Genomic DNA, 22581 nt, shown 5'->3' on the forward strand with positions numbered 1-22581 from the left:
GAGTTTAATTAACACTGACCTTGGTTTGCCTCTGATGGGGCACCCACAATTTGGTGGAATTCACATGGAAGTGGTTTTCCTGTGCTTTCACTCACACAACTGCCCCACTGTGACCCACTCACGAATGCCCCAGTCACTCACCCACACAGCAATCTGCCAAGTCACTCACCTACTATCTTCCCATTCACCCAGTCCCCAATTATTCATTCACTCAGTTATCCATCTAGCCCAGCTCGACTGTCATTTCTCTCCTCCCCAAGCCATTGTTTCCTGAAAGCCTCCCAATCCCAGTCATACACTCACTGCTGCTTCAGGCCTTGGGCTGAGTTAAATTGCTCACATTGTTGCTCGCTGCTCCTCCAGGCAATGCCTGCTTGTCTCCCATATTTGATACTGATAAGTTCAGTAGTGTCTGGGCAACTGTCTGATGAAACCCAACTTTGGCTGTTCCTATCAGTGACATTTAAAGAGTCACACCGATTAAACCTGTGATTTGCAGGTGAATCCACAGTTTAAATTCTCACGGAATCAATTGTGTTGTATGGATAAGTTCAGAACCTACACTATATGATGATGTAGCATCGCAGTGGTTTTCAATACTGTTGTTTTTTTTTAAAAGGTTTGCTAGTAGAACAAGGGCATTGCTGGCTGTTTCAGGATTTATTGCCAGTTCCTAACTACCCTGCAGAAAGTGATAGTGAGCTGCCGCCTTAATTCAATGCAAATGACTGCTGTAGGTAGGTCCATTAAGCTGTTGTGGGGAATCCCAGACGTCCCCAACCCCGCAAAGGACACTGGAGGAATGATAATAATATTTACAATTAAGGTGGTGAAGTGGCTGGGAGGGGAATTTGCAGGTGGTAGTGTTCCCATGTATCCTCTGTTCTTGCCCTTCTAAATGGTAAAGGTCATGAGTTTGGAAGGTGCTGTAGCTGGACTATTGGTGAATTTCTGCAGTGCACTCTAAATATTACACACTGCTACTGAGCTTCGGTGGTGGAGGGATTGGTTGTTTGTGGATGTAGTGCCAGTCAAGTGGGCTGCTTTGTCCAGGATGGTGTCAGGCAGCTTGAGTATTGGAGCTGCACTCATCGACACAAATGTGGAATATTCCATCACACCATTAGCATTTTGCCTTCTATGCACTGTTGGCAAGCTTCCCAGCAACATTTCCAACAAAGCAAGGGATATTCAGAGACATTTATGTGACATTAATTAAATACTGGATTTTATTCAACCCAGTACTGGATTTATCTAACATTTGGAAAGGCAATAGCCTAGTGGCCTTACCTCTAGACTGTTAATCCAGAGACCCAGGTAATGTTCTGGGGATGTGGGTTCGAATCCCACCATGGTAGATGGTGTAACTTGAACTCAGTAAAATCTGGAAATAAGAGTCTAATGATGACCATGAATCCATTGTTGATTGTTGAGGGGAAACAACCTATCTGGTTCACTGCCCTTTAGGGAAGGAATGTGTCGTCCTCACCTGGTCTGGCCCACGTGTGACTCCAGACCCACAGCAATGTGGTTAACTCTTAACTGCCCTCTGGGCAATTAGTGTAACTCATCAACAGGAATCCCTATCAAGTGTGCTGCAATCTCCCTATTATCACATCTGGCCCAAAGATTTGCATTTACACATATCTCTGTGCAGCACTGATGCCTATGGTCTTCATAACTTAATCAAATTAAATTTGCACCTGCCATGCACTTAACGGAGGTCCTAATAGAAGCCACACAATCCAGTACTTTTGTCATGTTCACTAAATTATTTTCAGACCTCCATGGTGCAGCAATAACATGCATCAAACTATGACTCAATGTTCCCTTAGTATTCCTGAGACAAATACACTTTCATTGTCCATGGTGCCTGCTATCCTAATGGAACCCTTTCTGATAAAATGGTAAAAGAGAGGGTTTGACAATGAACCCATTTGGAGGATATCAGTGTCACAATCAACTAAGTAAAAATGCACTTCAGAGGACTTTTTTTGTTTTGATTCATTTACAGGATAAGTGCATCGCTGGCTAGGCAAGCATTCATTGTCCATCCCAGAGAGCAGTTAAGAGTTAATTACATTGTTGTGGGTCTCGAATCACATGCAGTCCAGACCAGATAAGGATGGCAGTTTCCTTCCCTAAAAGACATTAATGAACCAGATGGGTTCTTTTTTCTCCCCCCCACCCTCCACCCCCCACCCCAGACAGATGCTTCATAGTCATCATTAGACTTATAATTCCAGATTTTTATTAAATACAAATTCCACCATCTGCCATGGAGGGATATGAACCCAGCTCCCTGGAACATTACCTGGGTCTCTGGATTAACAGTCCAGCGATAATACCACTAGGCCATGCCCTCTTCTTTTGGAGGAAATTATATATGATCAGAATTAATAGAAGGCCAAGAACAAGGTTGATTTTTGTTTTTCATTGATAACACATCGATAGACCAGTGAAGATTTGATCTTTTTGGTTTACGAACCACGTTTCTTTCCCTCTATGTCTTGTGGATGTGGTAATACTCCTCTCTCTGGTTCTGCCCTGATTAGCTGTTCGCTCATTATAAATGCAGAGCTTTCGGACATGGTCGTTCCATGCGCACACAACTAACCCCTTTTAAATACTTGCACCGATTAGTGCAAAGTAAGGTATGAAATCAAGGACTGGAACTTCTCCAAGATTCAAACATAGCCTCTTTAAATCCATTAGGTTAAGTGGTGAACTTAAGGTCCTCATGTGGACGCTGAGGTAATAGTTAAGCCATTAGGCTTCACTTCAAGGTGAATTAGAAACAGTATAAATTATGTAACCTCGTCTCAATCATTGCTGTTTGTACCAGGCTAATACTCCCTTGACAAAAGCAAAGTACTACAGATGTTGGAAGTCTGAAATATAAACTGGAAATACTCAGGTGTGGTGGTATCTGTGGAGAGAGAAACGGAATTAGCAATTCAGATCAATTTATCATCAATTACACTGCTGTAGCATTACTACAAGTCACAACCAGAGACTTTTCCATTTGAAGATAATACAACTTTTGGTCATGCCAAATACTTTTGAGTCAAATGTAGCTGTCTGTATGTCTTTGTTTTCGATGTATTTATCTGGCTGTCGAGACAGTCCGTTCATTCAGAATAAGTGCTGCTTTCTGATTTAATTCTGTTGATTGTGCATTAGGTAACTTAATCTGTCCCGACCATGATAACGACCTGTGCGAGGGATCTCTTCACCGACTGATAGTTCAAGCGCAGAACACTAAGTCACAGAATTGTTATGGCATGGAAGCAGGCCATTCAGCCCATTGTGCTTGCACTGATTCTGTTACTCAGTGCCAATCTCCTGTCTTTTCCGCACATCACTTCTATTCAAATAATTACCACTGCTATCTTAAATGCCTCAATTGAACTGCCGCCACCAAATGTTGGAAATGGGCTGAGTGTAGATAACACAGATATTTGATAGATTCCAGTCTTAGAACTAATCATTGATTTAAGGAGTACAGCTTTATGCTCTAAACACTTAGAATTTTGTGCTTTCACACTATTCTTGAAAGTATCTGCCTTAAGTTGACTGTAAGGGAACATTTGCAGGATTATTCTGAAGCAGTAGGGCTAATTGGATAAATCTCCTCTTCAAAGATCTGGCATTGGTGCATTGGTCTGAATGGCCTTTCCTCCATCGTATGAACAGATGTGGGGGATGTTTGGACCCTTTACCACTCCTCAAATACTGAAGTAGTCCATGCTGTCATACAGCAACACCTGTATAACATTCAGGCTTGGGCTGAAAAGGGACACGTAATATTCAAATCACTTAAGTGCCAGGCAATGACTGTTTCCAAGAAGGGAGAATCAAACCCTCACTCCTTGGTATTTAATGGCTTTGCTGTCACTGAATCTGCCACTATCAATCTCCTGGGGGTTTCCATTGACTAGAAACTGAACTGGACCAGCCATATAAATATTTTCACTTCAAGAGCAGCTCAGAGGCTGGGGATTATGTGACGAGCAACTCTCACATCTCAGCTTTGTAAAGTCTGTCACCATCTAAAGGCACAAATCGGGACTGAGATGGAATACTCTCCATTTGCCTGGAGACTGTAGCTCCAACAACATTCAAGAGAGTCAGCACCAGCCAGGACAAAGCACTCCATTTGATTCATGTGCCATTGAATATGTTTACATTCACTCACTCCAATAATGATGGACAATGGCCGCAGTGTGTACCATTTACAGGAATGCAATGCAATAACTTAGCAAGGCTCCCTCAGTGTCTTCTAACCCCATGACATGTCCAGAAGAACAAAGACAACAAATATCCAGGAACACCACCACCTGTAAGTTTCCCTCCAAGCCACTCACCATCCTGACTTGGAAAAATATTGCTTCTCCTTCACTTGTCATTAGGTCAAATTCCTGTAATCTCCTTCCTAACAACATTGTCAGTGTATCTACAATTTATCAGATTAATAATTTTACACATGCATTGTCTGTTTGAGCACAAGTTACAAATGGCATTTATTGAAATACATACAATGTCACAGATCATTTGATTGGCAATGTCCCCATTTGTGGTCCCCTTTCTTTTCACCTAACTACTGAAATGGTTAACTTTTTTTTCAGTGTATTCAAGGCAGTGTTTCAAATGGTCATGCAATCCATTTCGTTGTGTTTTCCAAAACAAAGCATAAAAGTTGTTTTAGTATTTGAATGTTCTACCCAGGCAGGGATTTTTTTTTTGTGTAATAATGTACGTTCTGTTTTGTAGCTGGTGGCATCGATCGTGTTCATCAGTTTTGGTGTAGTAGCATCTTTCTGTTGTGCCATTGTAGATGGTGTATTTGCTGCCAGACACATCGTGAGTATAATTTCTTTCTACTGGTGTTGTTTTGCCAAAGAGATGCATTGTTACCAGTGTTTGCTTCCATAATATCTTGTGTTTAAAGCACTTGAAACATATCTGTCTTCTAATGATCTTTAGGCACTTACTGCTGAAGAATCCTAACATGAATTCATAAGGACAATCACCAGAAAAAATAACTTTACATAATACATGTATATTTCCAAATTTACAGGATTACTTGAGAGAGTCTTGTTCCAGGAATGCGTGGTTTGTGCAGCATTTCTGGTGGTAATTTGTAGACGAGATGGAGATAAATGGGAATTGAATACAAAAGTATGGAGATTATGCTTCAATTATACAAGGCTCTGATCGACCCCCACTGGAATATTAGGCACATTCTTGCTCACCATATTTAAGGAAGCATATAAATGCTTTGGAGGCAGTTCAGAAGAGGTGAACTAAACAAATACTTGGAACGAGCGGGTTGTCTTGCAAGGAAAGGTTGGATAGGTTTGGCTTGTATTTGCCAGAGTTTTGAAGAATAAGTTGCAAGTTGATTGAAACGTACAAAATCCTGAAGGCTCTTGAGAGGATGGATGTCTCCCCTTCTTGAGGAATATAGAACTGAGCAGTTAGCTGTTTCAAAATCTGGGGCTGCTCATTTGAAATAAAGGTGTGAAGGTGCCAGTGTTGGACGACGGTGGACAAAGTTAAAACATTGCACAACACCAGATTATAGTCCAACAGGTTTGTTTACAAGCACTAGCTTTTGGAGTGCTGCTCATTCATCAGGTAGCTACCTGATGAAGGGGCAGCGCTCCAAAAGCTTGTACTTCCAAATAAATCTATTGGACCATAACATAGTGTTGTGTGATTTTTAACTTTTGAAACAAAGATGAGGCAAATTTATTCTTCAAGGGTCGTGACACTTTGGAACTTTCTCCCTGAAAGGGTGGTAGAAGCAGAGTCCTGGAAGTATTTTTTTTGAGCCAGATATGTTTAGATTCTTGTGGACCAACAGGGTGAAAGATTATCAGGGATAGGCAAGAATTTGGATTTGAAGTTACACTCCGATCAGCCACTATTTTATTGAATGGTAGAGCAGGCTAGAGTGACTGAGTGGCCTACTCCTGCTCTTGATTTGTTTTTTTTCATGTAAATTATGGAAATGAAGAAGTCTAGGGTAAGTATTCTGTGGTTGTATTCTGCCTTTTGCACATGCACAATTTTATTTCTGAGCCCAAACAGAGACTTTCAAAATTCTGCTTTTATGAATCTGTTGTATGGACATTCACTCTTTTCTGTTATTTTATTCTAAATTAGTTCTTTTTAATCTTTTAAGTTGAACAGTTTGTCTTCTGAACAAAAAGTGGATCCCTTCATTCAAGTACTGTCCAATGATTATTCACCTACTTAGTCACTTCATTTTAAAGGCGAAACTTGCTTTGCTTTTTACAAAGGGCCATTAATACAGTTGCAGGAAGGTCAATTAACAAACTGCTCACTGAAGGGAAATGCTGGAATAATGGTAATGTAGTTGAGCTGGTAACTTCACAGGCCCAGCCTAATACTCTGGTGGATGCGTTCAAATCTCACCATGGCAACTGGTGAAAGTTAAATTCAATTAGTGCTAGCCAGCCAGTGACAAGCATGACTCACAAGTGAATGAAACAAAATTAATGAAATGTATGGATTGAGAGCTAACCTCGATGATGTTGGCCATGAAACTATCACTTTTTTTTGTCATTTAAAAAGCCATCTGGTTGTGAATGCCCTTTAGACAATGTAACTTCCTGGTCTGACCCATATGTGTCTCCAGAGCCACAGCAATGTGACTGACTCTTAACAGCATTCAGAAATGGTTAAGCAAGCCGTTCAGTTTCTGGCAATAAGTTACAGATGCTGACTTTACCTGCAATGCTTACATTCTCATTTTTTTTTTAAATGATGGCTCTCAAATCTTTAGCAGTAATCTGAGTTTCCACTCGTAATGTCACCTTTTGAATCCTAACCTCAGCTAAATTCAATATCATTGGAGAAATGGCTTCTCATAGAGTCAGAGATGTATGGCACAGAAACACACCCTTCGGTCCTACTCGTCCATGCTGACCAGATATCCTACATTTGGTCCCATTTGTCAGCGTTTGGCCCATATCCCACTAAACTCATCCTCTTCTTGTACTCATTCAGATGCCTTTTAAATGTTGTAATTGTATCAGCCTCCACCACGTTCTCTGGCAGTTAATTCCATACAGGCATCACCCTCTGCATGAAAAAGTTGCCATATAGGTCCATTCTATATCTTTCTCCTCTCACCTTAAATCTATGCCCTCTACGTTTGGACTCCCCTACCCTGGGGAAAAGATGTTGGCTATTCATCTTCTCCATGCCCCTCATGATTTTATAAACCTCAATAAGATCACCCTTCATCTTTGATGCTCCAGGGAAAATAGCTCCAGCCTATTCAGCTTCTCCCTATGCCAAAATTGAAGGTTTTGAGTTAATGTCCAGGCATAGGTAGGCTATTTATTGGGCTGAATGTGTCTTTGGATTGAGAAGAAAGCAATAGCGAAATACTCTTTTTGTCAGTCTTGAAGTTCCATTGCACAGTATTCATGAAAGCTTCAGGTACTCTTCCTTTTTTTGGATTGGATTTCCTAAAAATGGTAGCTCCATTACAGGCCCTTACTCCTTAGTGATTATGTTCCACACAAGCAGCATAACCCTAAGCTCCTGCCATGTTCTTTTCTAGCCCCCCCCAATTATCAATACGTAAAGTTGTCATGGTCTGTGCTTCCATTTCAAGGTGCCTCACACTCCTATGTGTAAACGGCCATTTTCCCTCTTCTTTGTCTGAAATACTTCAATTTAATCTTCTTTATTTTGTCTCTTTTGTTTAGAACCTTCAGTCACTGCAAAGCTACTTTCCATCTATATTAGTCCCTCCCTTACATTTTCATAATTTGAAACACCTTCTTCAAATTGTCCCTTTTCTTGTAAAAAATTACCAAATATTTTTGAATCTTCATATTTGTAGAATAATAATTTACTGTCCCTTGTATTTTTGCAAAAAATACAGAGAAAAGCATTTAAGTTGCTCCACTCCGGTGCCCATATCAATAGCGCCTGCCAGCCAGCACCCTAGTGAATCTCAACCAAACCCCCTCTCTGATATCAGCATCCTTCCCATGTAACACTCTAATTGTGGTCTTGCTAAAGGTTTGTTTAGATTCACTTCTGAATCTGTATTTTAATATTCTAAACATTTTGCCATTTGATATATTTAAAAAAACCTCCAAAAAGGAACAGCTGTTACAGCCAGAAATTTTTCCTGTCCTCCATCTTGGATTACCATCATGTCTCACAAACTTGATTAAGTTTTTTGAAGAGGTAACAAAGAGGATTGATGAGGGCAGAGTAGTAGATGTGATCTATATGGACTTCAGTAAGGCGTTCGACAAGGTTCCCCATGCGAAACCGCTTAGCAAGGCGGTAAAGACAAGCCAGGGAACTATAGACCGGTGAGCCTGACCTTGGTGATGGGCAAGTTGTTGGAGGGAATCCTGAGGGACAGCATATACATGTATTTGGAAAGGCAAGGACTGATTAGGGATAGTCAACATGGCTTTGTGCATGGGAAATCATGTCTCACAAACTTGATTGAGCTTTTTGAAGAAGTAACAAAGAGGATTGATGAGGGCAGAGCAGCAGATGTGATCTAAATGGACTTCAATAAGGTGTTCGACAAAGTTCCCCATGGGAGACTGATTAGCAAGGTTAGATCTCATGGAATACAGGGAGAACTAGGCATTTGGATACAGAACTGGCTCAAAGGTAGAAGACAGAGGGTGGTGGTGGAGTATTGTTTTTCAGACTGGAGGCCTGTGACCAGTGGAGTGCCACAAGGATCGGTGCTGGGTCCTCTACTTTTTATCATTTACATAAATGATTTGGATGCGAGCATAAGAGGTACAGTTTTTGCAATTTTTTTTGCAGATGATACCAAAATTGGAGGTGCAGTGGACAGAGAAGAGGGTTACATCAGATTACAACAGGATCTTGATCAGATGGGCCAATGGGCTGAGAAGTGGCAGATGGAGTTTAATTCAGATAAAGGCGAGGTGCTGCTTTTTTGGGAAAGCAAATCTTAGCAGGACTTATACGCCTTAATGGTAAGGTCCTAGGGAGTGTTGCTGAACAAAGAGACCTTGGAGTGCAGGTTCACAGCTCCTTGAAAGTGAAATCACAGGTAGATAGGATAGTGAAGAAGACGTTTGATATGCTTTCCTTTTATTGGTCAGAGTATTGAGTATAGGGGTTGGGAGGTCATGTTGCGGCTATACAGGACATTGGTTAGGCCACTGTTGGAATATTGCATGCAATTCTTCTGGTTTCCTTCCCATTGCAAAGATGTTGTGAAACCTGAAAGGGTTCAGAGAGATTTACAAGGGTGTTGCCAGGGTTGGAGGATTTGAGCTTTAGGGAGCGGCTGAACAGGCTGGGTCTGTTTTCCCTGGAGCGTCGGAGGCTGAGGGGTGACGTTATAGAGATTTACAAAATTATGAGGGGCACGGATAGGGTAAGTAGGCAGAGTCTTTTTCCTGGGGTCGGGGAGTTCAGAACTCGAGGGCATAGGTTTAGGGTGAAAGGAGAAAGATATAAAAGAGACTTTGGGGCAACGTTTTCACACAGAGGGTGGTACCTGTATAGAATGAGCTGCCAGAGGAAATGATGGTGGCTGGTACAATTGCAACATTTAAGAGGCATTTGGATGGGTATATGAACAGGAAGGGTCTGGAGGGATATGGGCCGGGTGCTGGCAGGTGGGACTAGATTGGGTTGGGATATCTGGTTGGCATGGACATGTTGGACAGAATGTCTGTACATCTCTGACTCTACGACTCTATAATACAGGGAGAACTCACCATTTGCATACAGAAATGGCTCAAAGGTAGAAGACAGAAGGTGGTGGTGGAGGATTGTTTTCAGACAGTAGGCCTGTGACCAGTGGAATGCCACAAGGATCGGTGCTGGACCCTCTACTTTTGGGCATTTAGAAAAATTATTTGGATGTGAGCATAAGATATAGTTAGTAAATTTGCTTATGACACCAAAATTGGAGGTGTAGTGGACAGTAAAGAAGGTCACCTTAGATTACAACGGGATCTTGATCAGATGGGCCAATGGGCTGAGAAGTGGCAGATGGAGTTTAATCTAGATAAATGTGAGGTGCTGCATTTTGTGAAAGCAAATTTTAATAGGACTTATACACTTAATGGTAAGGTCCTCAGGGGTGTTGCTGAACAAAGAGACCTTGGAGTGCACGTACATAGCTCCTTGAAAGTGGAGTCGCAGGTAGATAGGATAGTGAAGAAGGCGTTTGGTACGCTTTCCTTTATTGGTCAGAGTATTGAGTACAGGAGTTGGGAGGTCATGTTGCAGCTGTACAGGACATTGGTTAGGCCACTGTTGGAATATTGCATGCAGTTCTGGTCTTCTTTCTATCGGAAAGTTGTTATGAAACTTGAAATGGTTCAGAAAAGATTTACATGGATGTTGCCAGTGTTGGAAGATGTGTGTTATAGGGAGAGGCTGAACAGGCTGGGGCTGTTTTCCTGGGAGCGTCGGAGGCCAAGGGCTGACCTTTATAGGGATTTATAAAATGATGAGGGGCATGGATAGGATAAATAGACAAAGTCGTTTCCCTGGGGTGGGGGAGTCCAGAACTAGAAGGCTTAGGTTTAGGGTGAGAGGGGAAAGATATAAAAGAGACCTGAGGGACAACGTTTTCACACAGAGGGCGGTACGTGTCTGGAATGAGCTGCCAGAGGAAGTGGTGGGATGCTGGTACAATTGAGACATTTTAAGGTATCTGGAGGGATATATGAATAGGAAAGGTTGGGAGGGATATGGGCCGGGTGCTGGCAGGTGGGATTAGATTGGGTTGGGATATCTGGTCCGCATGGACGTGTTGGACCGAAGGGTCTGTTTCCGTGCTGTACATCTCTATGACTGGTGTTCCTTGAGTGCATTTTTAAATGGCCTTAGCAATTTGGGATGCTTTTTTTTTAGTGTGTTGTGACTCTGAGCTTTCAAATCCTTTGGTTGTACATTACATAGTTCTTTCTCCATTCCAAGTATAACTTATTTTTCATCGAAGTATATCACCTGACATTTACTGACAGCTGTCTGAATCATTTTTGTGCACCTCAGTTTATCTCCTTTCATTCTGAAGAAAAAGGATTTACATTCTGAAGAAAAAGACTCAACTTCTGTAGTCTATCGTAAAACTCTGTACTGTCTTTCACGTATCTTCCCTACAATGTGATCAGAACTGGACACAGTACTCTAGATGTGGCCTAATTTGTTTGATAGCATAACTTCCCTGCTTTGAAACTCTATCGCTCCTCCAATGAATGAAATAATTCTGTAGGCCTTCATAACCAGCATGTTTACCTGGCATAACCTTCCAGGATTTGTGTACGTGCAATCAGCTCCTCAACTTCTCAGTATCCAACCACTTGCTGTATATTCTCTTGCCTTGTTTATCCTCCCTAATGAGTTACCTTATTCTTCTCTGAATTCCATTTGCCATTTCTTTGCTGTGCTGACCGTTGGTACCTTCCTATAGGTTTTTCTGATACAAACAAAAACAATTGCTGAATAAGGGTCAGTGGACTCGATGTTAACTCTGCTTTCTCTCCACAGATGTTGCCAGACCTGCTGAGTTTCTCCGTCTGTTTCTGTTTTCATTTGTTTCGGATCTTCAACATCGGCAGTTCTTTGTTTTATTTTACTGTAATTTTCTGCCTCATTAAATCATAGTCATTTTTAAAAATCGTCTGCAAACATTCAAATTATGTCTCCTATGCTGAAATCTCAAACATTAATATCCACTCCCAAAAATGCCCATTGACTGTTACTCGTTACTTCCTATAATTTTGGATCCAACTTGCCACTTTTCCTCCACCCATATAGGCTTTTACTCTTTTGACCAGCCTGTCATCTCGGACCTTGTCAAAAAATTTGATTGAATCTGTGCTGACCATAAGAATTGTACAACCCTCATCACTCTTTATGCAAAAAAAATCAACACCATTAGATGTGACCTTCCCTTATTAAATCCGTACTAATTATTTTTGATTAATCTGTGACTTTCTGAATGGTGAGTAATACAGTCCCTCAGATTTTTTTCCAATAAACACTGAAGTTAGACTAGGTCATCTCCCCATTTAACCAAATGGATAACACAAATAGTCCTCAAGCACCATGCCTGCAACTGAGCAAGTGTGAGGTCATGCACTTTGGTAGGAAGAATAGAGGCATGGACTATTTCCTAAATGAGGAGAAAATTCAGAAGTCTGAAGTGCAAAGAGACTTGGAATTTCTAGTCCAGGATTCTCTCAAGGTAAACTTGCAGGCTGAGTCAGTAATTCGGAAGGCAAATGCAATGATGGCATCTATTTTGAGAGGACTTGAATATAAAAGCAGGGATGTACTTCTGAGGCTCTGTAAGGCTCTGGTCAGACCACATTTGGAGTATTGTGCACAGTTTTGGGCCCCACATCTCAAGAATGACGTATTGGCTCTGGAGCACGTTCAGAAGAGATTCACGAGAATGGTCCCAGGAATGAACAGCTTAACATTTAAGGAATGTTTGAGGTCTCTAAGTCTATATTCAGTGGCGTTTAGAAGGATGAAGGAGGATCTAAATGAAACATACAGAATACTGAATGGCCTGGACAGAGTGGATTTTGGGAAGGTGTTTCCTTTGGTAGGAGTAACTATGTCCCAAAGGGACAGCCTCAGAGTAAAGGGAAGACCTTTTCGAATGGAGATAAGGAGAAACTTCTTCAGCCAGAGAGTAGTGAATCTATGGAATTCGTTGCCACAGAAGGCTGGTGAAGTCAGTTCACTGAGTATATTTAAGGCTGAGATAGATAGGTTCTTTATTGTCAAGGGGATCAAGGGTTACGGGGGAAAAAGCAGGAGAATGGGGTAAGGAAACGTATCGGCCATGATTGAATAGCGGAGCAGACTTGATGGGCTGAATGGCCTAATTTCTGCTCCTGTGTCTTATTTTCTTATATTGGTCAGGTTCCACTATTTTGTCCCTTCTCTTTGCAGCCTGGGATATATTTCACACAAGCTCCAAACCTCTTTAATATTTCCTCCTTCACTATGTTTATCCCACTCAACATTTCACACTTTCCTTAAACCACAACATCTGTTCCTCGGTACCTTGCATTTGTCATGAGGAACAGATGTTGTGGCTTAAGGAAAGTGTGAAATGTTGAGTGGGATAAACACTGAAGTTAGACTAGATCATCTCCCCATCTTGGTCTATTTTGGTCTCTTATAGACCTTTTGCTTTCTTTGTTATCCTCTTGCTTTTCATTTATCTATAAAGCATCTTTGAGTTTTCTTTGAAAAAGTATTGAGAACTAATATCATCCTCTTTCTGAGCTCAAAAGTATAACATGTTCCATTTCTTGGTGTAAATTGTACAAGATTTTTGTTATGTTATAAGCCTAGTTGGTGATCTTATTGGAAAAGTCCAATTTCAGAGTGAAAGCTACCTTGGTAGACTATAGTTTTAGTTTTACTTTTTGATTACTGTGGAGGTCAGTAACTGAACATATTTACAAGAGGTTGTCAACATACTTTTAACAGGAGAACATACAAGTGTGTTATGCAAAAGAAAAACTGAACAAACTATACGACACTATACACGAATCATTGGAGTAATCTCACTCCAAACATCAGAAAGAGATTTCCATCCCTTTTGTACCAGTAATACCCTTACAGACACTAAAACCTGAGGGAAGTGTGACTCTTCTTGACGCTAAAGCTTCTCACTCAACTGGCATGGTTTTGTTTTGGCACTTTGCTGTACATTCACTCGATATTACTTTCTTCATTTCACAATTCTCCTTGAGACCCTTAAATCAAACTACTGACTTAACTCACTTACTTCACATGGGTTCCCTAAACTTATGTCTTCAACATCCTTTTAAGATGTCTTCCTCTCTGATACTCACACAGCTTTCTGCTTCTGGAGTGTTCTTATTGACTTCTAAGCACCTCAGGACTGCTCTCCAGCCCTGACTATTAGGATCTGCTTTAACATCACCATGGCTCTTTCAGGCCTCTGTTTCTATCTCTGGTTGTAAAACTCAAATCAGCAAACATCTGTAGTTTTCTCCTAAGCTAGCAAGATGGTCATTTAGCTGAAATCTGGTAATCATTCTAAGGACTTCTTCTGTCTTTTTGTGTGAAGATGTCTGATATTGCCCCCCAACTATCTCAGCTTTCATTTTAAGACTATACCCCTTTGATGAAATAGTTGCTTCTTTGATGGTAAGGTCCGATGCAAGATAAAATTGTGGAAGTCTAGATCCATTTCCTAAATTTTTCCAGATAATAAGCTGACTGGAATTGCAATGATCTTACTGGTGCTACAGAGGATTCTCCTGAATTTGGCATTACGCTGCATTCTGATTAGATCCCCTATGGTATGGAAACAGGCCATTTGGCCCAACAAGTCCACACTGACCCTCTGAAGAGTAACCCACCCAGACCCATTCCCCTACCCTATATTTACCCCTGACTAATTTACCGAATACTATGGGCAATTTAGCATGACCAATTCACCTGACCTGCACATCGTTTGATTGTGGGAAGAAACCAGAGCACCCGGAGGAAACCCATGCAGACACTGGGAGAATGTGCAATCTCCATACAGTCAGTTGCCAGAGGTGGGAATTGAACCTGGGTCCCTGGAGCTGTGATGCAGCAGTGATAACCCCTGTGCTACCCTATAATCAACAGAAGTTATAGTTTAGAGCATAAATTGAGCTGTACCAATCCAGGGGGTACTGACAATTGGAAATTCCACCCTAAGTTTAACACTCGAGCTGACTGGTAGTTTTGAAACAGCTGACCACTTTAAAACCAACCTTCAATATGAGTTCATAATTTGTGGAAATTACTAGATGATCAGCAAGACACAGTCTTGGAGCTTAATCTGTTGCTACTGCATGCTCCATATTTGTCCGATCTTAGAAATAAACCCACTTTCACAAAAGAAGCTTGAAGTGCTGAAGACATAGTCGCTAACTTTGTGAGAGATCTTGGAGTATGTTGCATCCTCCAGAAGCTTGTGATTTTTGATACGCTAGTGCGTCCTCCAATATTTTGGAATGCTCAATAAAGTAAGTGTTATATTATCTAAAATAGAGGAGGAAGAAAGGGACAATGACATTTTTTCTAACTTCCATTGCCCATTTCACTCGCTATATCTGAAAAAGAGATGTGAATCATGTATGGGTGGTTTGAGGCCATTTGTGACTGTACATAGCAGTTATCAGTTTGTAAATGAAGTTACCTTACCATGTCCATATCTGTTAGCCATGTATTCTGGTCACTTACAGTACTTCTGTTCCTCACAACTAACAAGCTTACAACTTGAATAATGAGGAAAATTAAACCGCTTTGGATTTTCTGCAAGCCACTCCAACCCAGATTTTAATTATTCCAACAATCTCCTGTTTGCTATCCCTCCATCCATCTGCGTGGGTGTTGGCATTCTTCCTCCTAGGACCAGAACATGTAGAAGCAGAGGGAGACCATTCAGCCCCACTGAATCTGCTCTGGCAATTCAGTGATACCATTGCTGATCTGATCATCCTTAACTCCACTTTCCTGCCCTTTCCCTTGATTCTCTTACTGATTTAAAAATCTATCCAAATCAGCCTTGAATAGACTCAATGACCCAGCTTTAACAGCTTCTGTGGTAAAGGATTCCATAAATTCACAACACTTTGATAGAAGAAATTCTCCCTCGTCTCTGCTTTAAATGTGCAAGCCCGTATTCTGAGATGATGCCCTCAGGTCCTAGACTTTCCCACAGGGGGAAACCACCTTTCTGCATCAACTCCTCTAAGAATCTTCTATGTCTCAATGAGATTGCCTCTCATTCTTCTAAATTCCAATCAGTACCACCTTTCCATTTGTGTCATCCGCAAACTCGGCAATAGTCAATCATATATATTGTAATGAAATTGTGGGCTAGCTAGTAGTTACAAGGTAAAAACAATGACTGCAGATGCTGGAAACCAGATTCTGGATTAGTGGTGCTGGAAGAGCACAGCAGTTCAGGCAGCATCCAAGGAGCTTCGAAATCGATGTTTCGGGCGTCGATTTCGAAGCTCCTTGGATGCTGCCTGAACTGCTGTGCTCTTCCAGCACCACCAATCCAGTAGCTAGTTTTCAGGTTGGTAAACTGTAACTACTATCTGTCCTGCTTGTTACCTCCTCAAAGACTTCCCCTTCATGAAGCCATGCTGCCTCTGCTTGATCATATTATGGTTCTCTAAATGCCCTGTTGTTACATCCTTTATAACAGACTCTAAAGTTTTCCCAAAAACAGATGTTAAGCTAACTGGCCTATCGTTACCTTTTTAAAATCTCTGTCCCATTTTAAATAAAGGTGTAACATAGGCAGTTTTCCAATCCTCTGGGACGTTTTCCAGAATCGAAGGATTCTTGGAAGATTACTACCTTCCACTAACTCCATACCTACTTCCTTTTATACTCTAGGGTGCATCCTATCAGATTGAGGGGACCTATTGCTCTTCAGTCCATTTGTTTCCCACCATTTTTTTTCTCTAATGATAGTCATTGTACTTATTTCCTCACCTTCTTTTGTCCTTTGATTATTTAGTCATTTTGAAATGCTATTAGTCTATTGTGAAGACTGATGCAAAGTATTTTCATTTCTCCAGTCTCTTTCTCTAATGGACTGTGTTCAATTTGGCTTCTCTAAAGAAGCTATTGTTGTCTGTCTTAATATTCATTGAAAATTTACTTCAAAGTTTATTTTCTCCCTTTTTTTTTCTCTTTCATCGTTGTTTGCTGGCTTTTAAAAGTTCACCCATCCTTTTGTTTACTGCTAATTTTTGACACTTTTCTTTTAAATTTGATACTATCCTTAACTTCCTGTTTTATCATGCTTGATTATCCCCTTTCTAGATTCTTTCTGGAATCCTGTTTACTTACTGGAACATATCTTTGCTGTAAGCCCAGAATGAATTTCTTAAATGTCTATCATTATTCCTCAACCATCTTTGTTACTCAATGTCTTTCCCAGTTCACTCCAGACCTGACCACACTCCTTTTGTAATTAGCCTTATTTAAATTTACACATTTGTTTCTGACCCAAGTTCTTTCCTCTTAAACAGAATGTTAAATTCTGCCATTTTATGGTGACTGTCTTTTCTAAGGGAATCTTTTATTCTAGTGTCACTTATTAAACCTGCCTCATTACACACCACCAGATTCAAATAGTCTGATTCCTGACTGGATCCACATCATACTGATCGCGAAAACTGTCTGAAATACACTCCCTATTTGTCTTTTCTTCCTGCCACTGTGCCCCACCAACACTCAACTTAAATTGGTACTTCACAAGTGCCCCACGCAGAGATGAAGCTAATATTTCTGTCCTTCCTTTGCTGCCTGCTCAGTTTATGGGTCTCATTTCTTCCCTCCCTCTCAAAAGGATTTCTGCCTTCAGCTGTAATGAACAATGTTGAACATTGAGAGTGGGGTTTCCATGGACATTTTGACAACTGAGCAGCATTCTGGTGAAGTTCGCCAATGCTACGAAGTTAGGTGGACAGGCAGGCAGTACTAAGGAGATGGGGAGGCTGCAGAAAGATTTGGACCACTTAGGAGAGTGGTCCAGGATATGGCTGATGAAATTCAACATGAGCAAATGCGATGTCTTGCACTTTGGAAAAAAGAATACAGGCATGGACTATTTTCTAAACAGTCAGAAAACTCTTAAAGCCAAAATACAAAGGGATCTGGAAGTGCTGGTCCAGGATTCTCGAAAGGTTAACTTGCAGTTTGACTCCATGATTAAGATAGCGAATGTAATGTTGTCATTTATCTCAAGACAATCGGAATATAAAAGCAGTGATGTGCTTCTGACACTTTTTAAAGCTCTAATTAGGCCCCATTTAGAATACTGCATCCAATTTTGGGCCCCATACCTCAGGAAGGACATACTGGCACTGGGGTATGTCCAGCGGACATTCACACAGATGATCCCTGGAATGGCAGGCCTAACATATGATCAGCTGAGGATCCTGGGATTGTATTCATTAGAGTTTAGAAGGTTGAGGGGCGATCTAATAGAAACTTAAAAGATAATGATTGGCTTAGAAAGGGTGGACGCTGGGAAATTGTTTCCGTTAGGTGGGGAGACTAGGACCTGTGGGCACAGCTTTAGAATTAGAGGGGGTCAGTTTAGAATGGGAATTAGGAGACATTTCTTCAGCCAGAGAGTGATGGGCCTGTGGAATTCTTTGCCACAGAATGCAGTAGAGACCGGGACGTTAAATGTCTTCATGGTAGAGAATGACAAATTCTTGATCTCGCAAGGAATTAAGGGCTATAGGGGGAGTATGGGTAAGTGGAGTTGGAATGCCCAACTGCCATGATTGGAGTGGACTGGGTGGGCTGAATGGCCTTACTTCCACTCCTATGTCTTCTGGTCTTAAGTGTTTGTTCACTTCTAGCCATCACAACGTTAGGAAATAAGATCCCAGGACAATGTGAAAGTTGGGACATCCTGACCAGAACCTTCAGGGTGGGGGAGGTAGATCCGAGTAGTCAGTGCCGCTGTGGAAAGTTCCAGGTGTTCACATCAAACATGTTCTTTCAGCACACAAGGGAAAATATCCGATAGTCTGGGTTTGGCTCTCTTACATTTTGTTGGAACAAAAGTGGACCTTTCAGACCATCAAGCCTACTCTAACATTTAATCACATCATGGCTGATCATCTCCCTCAGTGTGCTATCTCCATGTCCCTCAATGTCATTAATCTTACAAAATCCATCGATTTCTGCCTGGACCCTGCTCAGTGACTGAATTTCCACAGCTCTCTGGAGTAGAGAATTCTAAAGATTCACCACCCTCTGAGTGGAGGGAAAACAATCCTTCTCATCTCAGTTTAAATGGCCTACTTTCTATCCTGAGATTATCTCCTTTGATTCTAGACTCACCAGCCAGGGAAAACATTTTACCTACATCTACCCTGTCAAACCTTGTATGAATTTTGCAAGTTTCAATAAGATCACTTTGTTTTCTTTGAAATTCAAGAAAACAGGCCCAATTTCCTCATTTTCTCCTCATAAAACAGCCCAGTCATCCCAGGGATTAGTCTGGTGAGCCCTCATTGCACTCAGTTTATAGCATGTACTTGGATACAGAAACCAATACTACAACTATATAGAATTTGACTTCCTAACCGCTAGCAAAGAAGTATTAAATTTTGATATTATTGAATATCATTGAAAAGAGAGACCTATTACTGAAATTTTGCACACATTAGGACAGATGTAAGAATGCCAAAATTCCAACTATCTCAAGAATTTGTCATGCAGGATGAAACAGTGTTGATTGGTTCGCAACGTGTATAACCTTTCAGTCCCATTCTACACACTGAAACAATCTATTTGATGCTGTTGTTGAAAAGATTGAAATTAAATTTGTTCTTCAAAGTCTTGTCTGTTTCACGTGACGAGAGTTGAGCCGATCTCCATTACATTATAAAGTAGTAACGTTGCCTTCTTTTGCGACAGGATATCAAACCCTTCCATGCAGGGAGATGTCAGTATTATTCCAGTGATACCTCTCATCCTTCAGATGACTACAATGCAGAGGTATGTTAGCCCTTGGTGGCTCAGTATTGTTACTGTGTCGATATTTCTGAATGCTCAATGTTGCTCTTGGATGCAGCTCACATTTAACAAACCTGAAAGCCCACAAGCGTGTGTACCGATTTTGTAAAAGCTTCCCATTTCTTCAGTTTATTTCCTACCCTTCATTTTAGTCTAACCCGCTGTATCCCTGCTGCTGGCTGAAGAGCAGACAAGGTGCCCCTACATCCTTTCCTTTTGGGAAGACCCACCAGATCATGTGCCATTTCAGATACTTAATGATGCTAGAGGTGTCTTTTAATAAGGACACCTGTTCCCCACTGCGTGCAGACAAGCCAGGGTTTGCTTATTGCACTCCTCATCTGGTGGGTTAGCTTCCTGCCAGTGGATTACTGCCATTATAGAACATAGAAACGTACAGCACAGAAGAGGCTCTTAGGCCCACGATGTTGTGCCGAGATTTAATCCTAATGTAAAATATAGTAACTTAACCTACGCACCCCTCAACTCACTGCTATCCATGTGCATGTCCAGCAGTCGCTTGAATGTCCCGAGTAACTTTGCTTCCACCACGTCAACTGGCAACGCATTCCATGCATTCACAACTCTTCTGCGTAAAGAACCTCCTCTGATGTCTCTTTTATACCTTTCTCTCAATATCTTCAAACTATGACTTCTTGTACCAGTCAATCCTGCCCTGGTGAAAAGTCTCTGGCTATTGACTCTATCTATTCCTCTCATTATTTTGTACACCTCAATCAGGTCTCCTCTCTTCCTCCTTCTCTCCAGAGAGAAAAGTCCGAGCTTATTCAGCCTTTCTTCATAAGGCAAGCCCTCCAAACTAGGCAGCATCCTGGTAAACCTTCTTTGCACCCTCTCCAAAGCCTCTGTATCTTCCCTATAGTAGGGCAACCAGAACTGGACACAATATTCCAAGTGTGGTCTCACCAGGGACTTGTAGATCTGCAGCAAAACCTCACGGCTCTTAAACTCGATACCACTGTTAATGAAAGCCAAAACACCATATGCTTTCTTAACAACCCTATCCACTTGGGTGGCAACTTTGAGGGATCTATGTACTTGCACACTCAGATCCCTCTGTTCCTCCACACTGCCATGAATCCTGTCTTTAATCCTATATTCAGCATTCGAGTTCAACCTTCCAAAATGCATCACTTCGCATTTTTCCAGGTTGAACTCCATCTGCCATTTCTCAGTGATTTGGAATAAAGTGAGTCTGAGTGGCCATGGGAACAACTTAGTTTGGAGTTGGATAGCAGCAGGGCCCTCGAGGACCTTTTGGTTTTGTCAGCAAGGGGAAGCAGTAGAAGCAGGTGAGGACATGGCCTCAACACCAGGGACTGATACACCTCACAGCTGTAATTCCTGGAGAAGGTGAAGGGAACAAGGAAGTGATGTTTAGAGTTTAATTTCTGGTGTACATAATGATCCTAGTCCCCTGTCCACTCAGAAACATGAGGGGGAACATCATCACAGCTGTGAAAAGAACAAAAAACTGTCATCATTTATACCTTCTAATGCTCCACACACACTCTATGCCCCATCCATACCATTTCATAATCCCTACCCATCTCCCATATGGCTTGTTGTCAGTCTATGAGCCATAGCCTCCTCTGTCATTACACTCTGACCTAATTGTTTTGTTGGCGACAAGAGCATCAAAGGTGCAGGTTGAGTTGGCTGATGTTCCAACAAACCAATGGTAAAGAGAGGAGCTAGAGATTAGCAGTTTGGAAATTTGAAAGTGCATTTAGATTAGATTCCCTACAGTGTGGAATCAGGCCCTTTGGCCCAAAAAGTCAAAGCGACTTGAGTGACTTCCTGTGATGTATTGATGAAAGTTGGGATTGCAAAGGTTACAGGGCTGAGGAAAGTGAGGAATATGACAAGATCAATTTGTGAAAGATTATGGAAGCAGAGAGGCTCGTGGAAGATGAAGATGCCAAGGAAAAGTGTATGAATAAGTGCAGAGGGGTTTAAGGACAGCAGTAAACTCAAAGATACACAAGGCCGTAAGATGGAGATTGAAATGGAGAAATTGCTCAGTTCAAAAGCTCAGGCACCAAAGATACCTTGGTGCAAATTTTGGGGTTGCTCTTGTGATAATTTAAACCAATTTTGTTTTTTTAAAAGATAGGATGCATTAAAAGAAGGCAGTAAGTTCATAACTTATTAGGCTTCCACCTGATTAAATGAAGGAAGCAACCAGGTGAACCCTTTCAAGGAAAATAGGGTTTCTGAGAATGGAGGAGGAGATGCTAAGCTGGTTTTGGTGATGAATTCCACATCAACATCCTGGTGTTCTTGGGTAGAGCAAATAATGAAAGTGTAGCCAGACAATAAGGTTTCAGTAAGGGGACATGGAGTTGTCACCAATAAATCAAATTTCATTTAAAGCCAGGGTGCCAACTCAGCCCTGCTCTTGGTGATTTACTGGGAAGCAGAGTTAATGGAAAGATGGAATGGGTCAGCTAGGGTTACAAAGGCCTTAGTGACCCTTCATTGCTAAGTGGGGCACAGTTGGTTTAGGGTCTGTGGGCTTATTCGAAGGGGCTTCAAGCATGAAGTAACAGCTAGAAATTAGCGAGTTGGAGTAAATAATTGGGAGACAATGTACTTGAGAGTAAAGAAATTATTGATTTAACAGGAAGACAAGGAGAAAACAGTTGAGATTAAAAAAAAGAAATAATGCAGTTGATGTTAAGTATTAAGTATTTCATTTATAGTCTTAATACATCATAGGAGACGAGACCAGCATTTATACATCCCTGGAGCCATTTACACATCACAGTGATGTACTCGAGGGTTGACTTGAGGTCCTTGGTTGAGCATCTTATCAAAAAGATGACACCTTTTAATGTAATCAGGTTACATCTGTATTGCCTTTATAACCGATCCTATTTTGATTGCCCTTGTATGTAGGACATTGAATTGAAAGCAAGAATATAAGGGAGCATTTGTATAAGACATTGATTTGGCTAG

At 41.3% G+C, this 22581-nt stretch overlaps 1 protein-coding gene across 4 annotated transcripts in view; it reads left to right on the forward strand.

Annotated features, from left to right (window-relative positions):
• Positions 1-22581, forward strand: part of tmem255a (transmembrane protein 255A) — a 77863-nt gene that overhangs the window by 16099 nt on the left and 39183 nt on the right. For 3 of the 4 annotated variants that reach the window (XM_072595502.1, XM_072595501.1, XM_072595503.1), the window contains exons 4-5: positions 4774-4863; positions 19501-19581. In XM_072595502.1, coding sequence (XP_072451603.1) covers positions 4774-4863; positions 19501-19581 — 171 coding nt within the window. The remainder of the gene's footprint in view (positions 1-4773; positions 4864-19500; positions 19582-22581) is intronic. The other variant, XM_072595504.1, reaches the window with a different exon arrangement.

Source organism: Chiloscyllium punctatum, chromosome 25, assembly GCF_047496795.1.
Source record: "Chiloscyllium punctatum isolate Juve2018m chromosome 25, sChiPun1.3, whole genome shotgun sequence".
NCBI classification, from domain to species: Eukaryota; Metazoa; Chordata; class Chondrichthyes; order Orectolobiformes; family Hemiscylliidae; genus Chiloscyllium; species Chiloscyllium punctatum.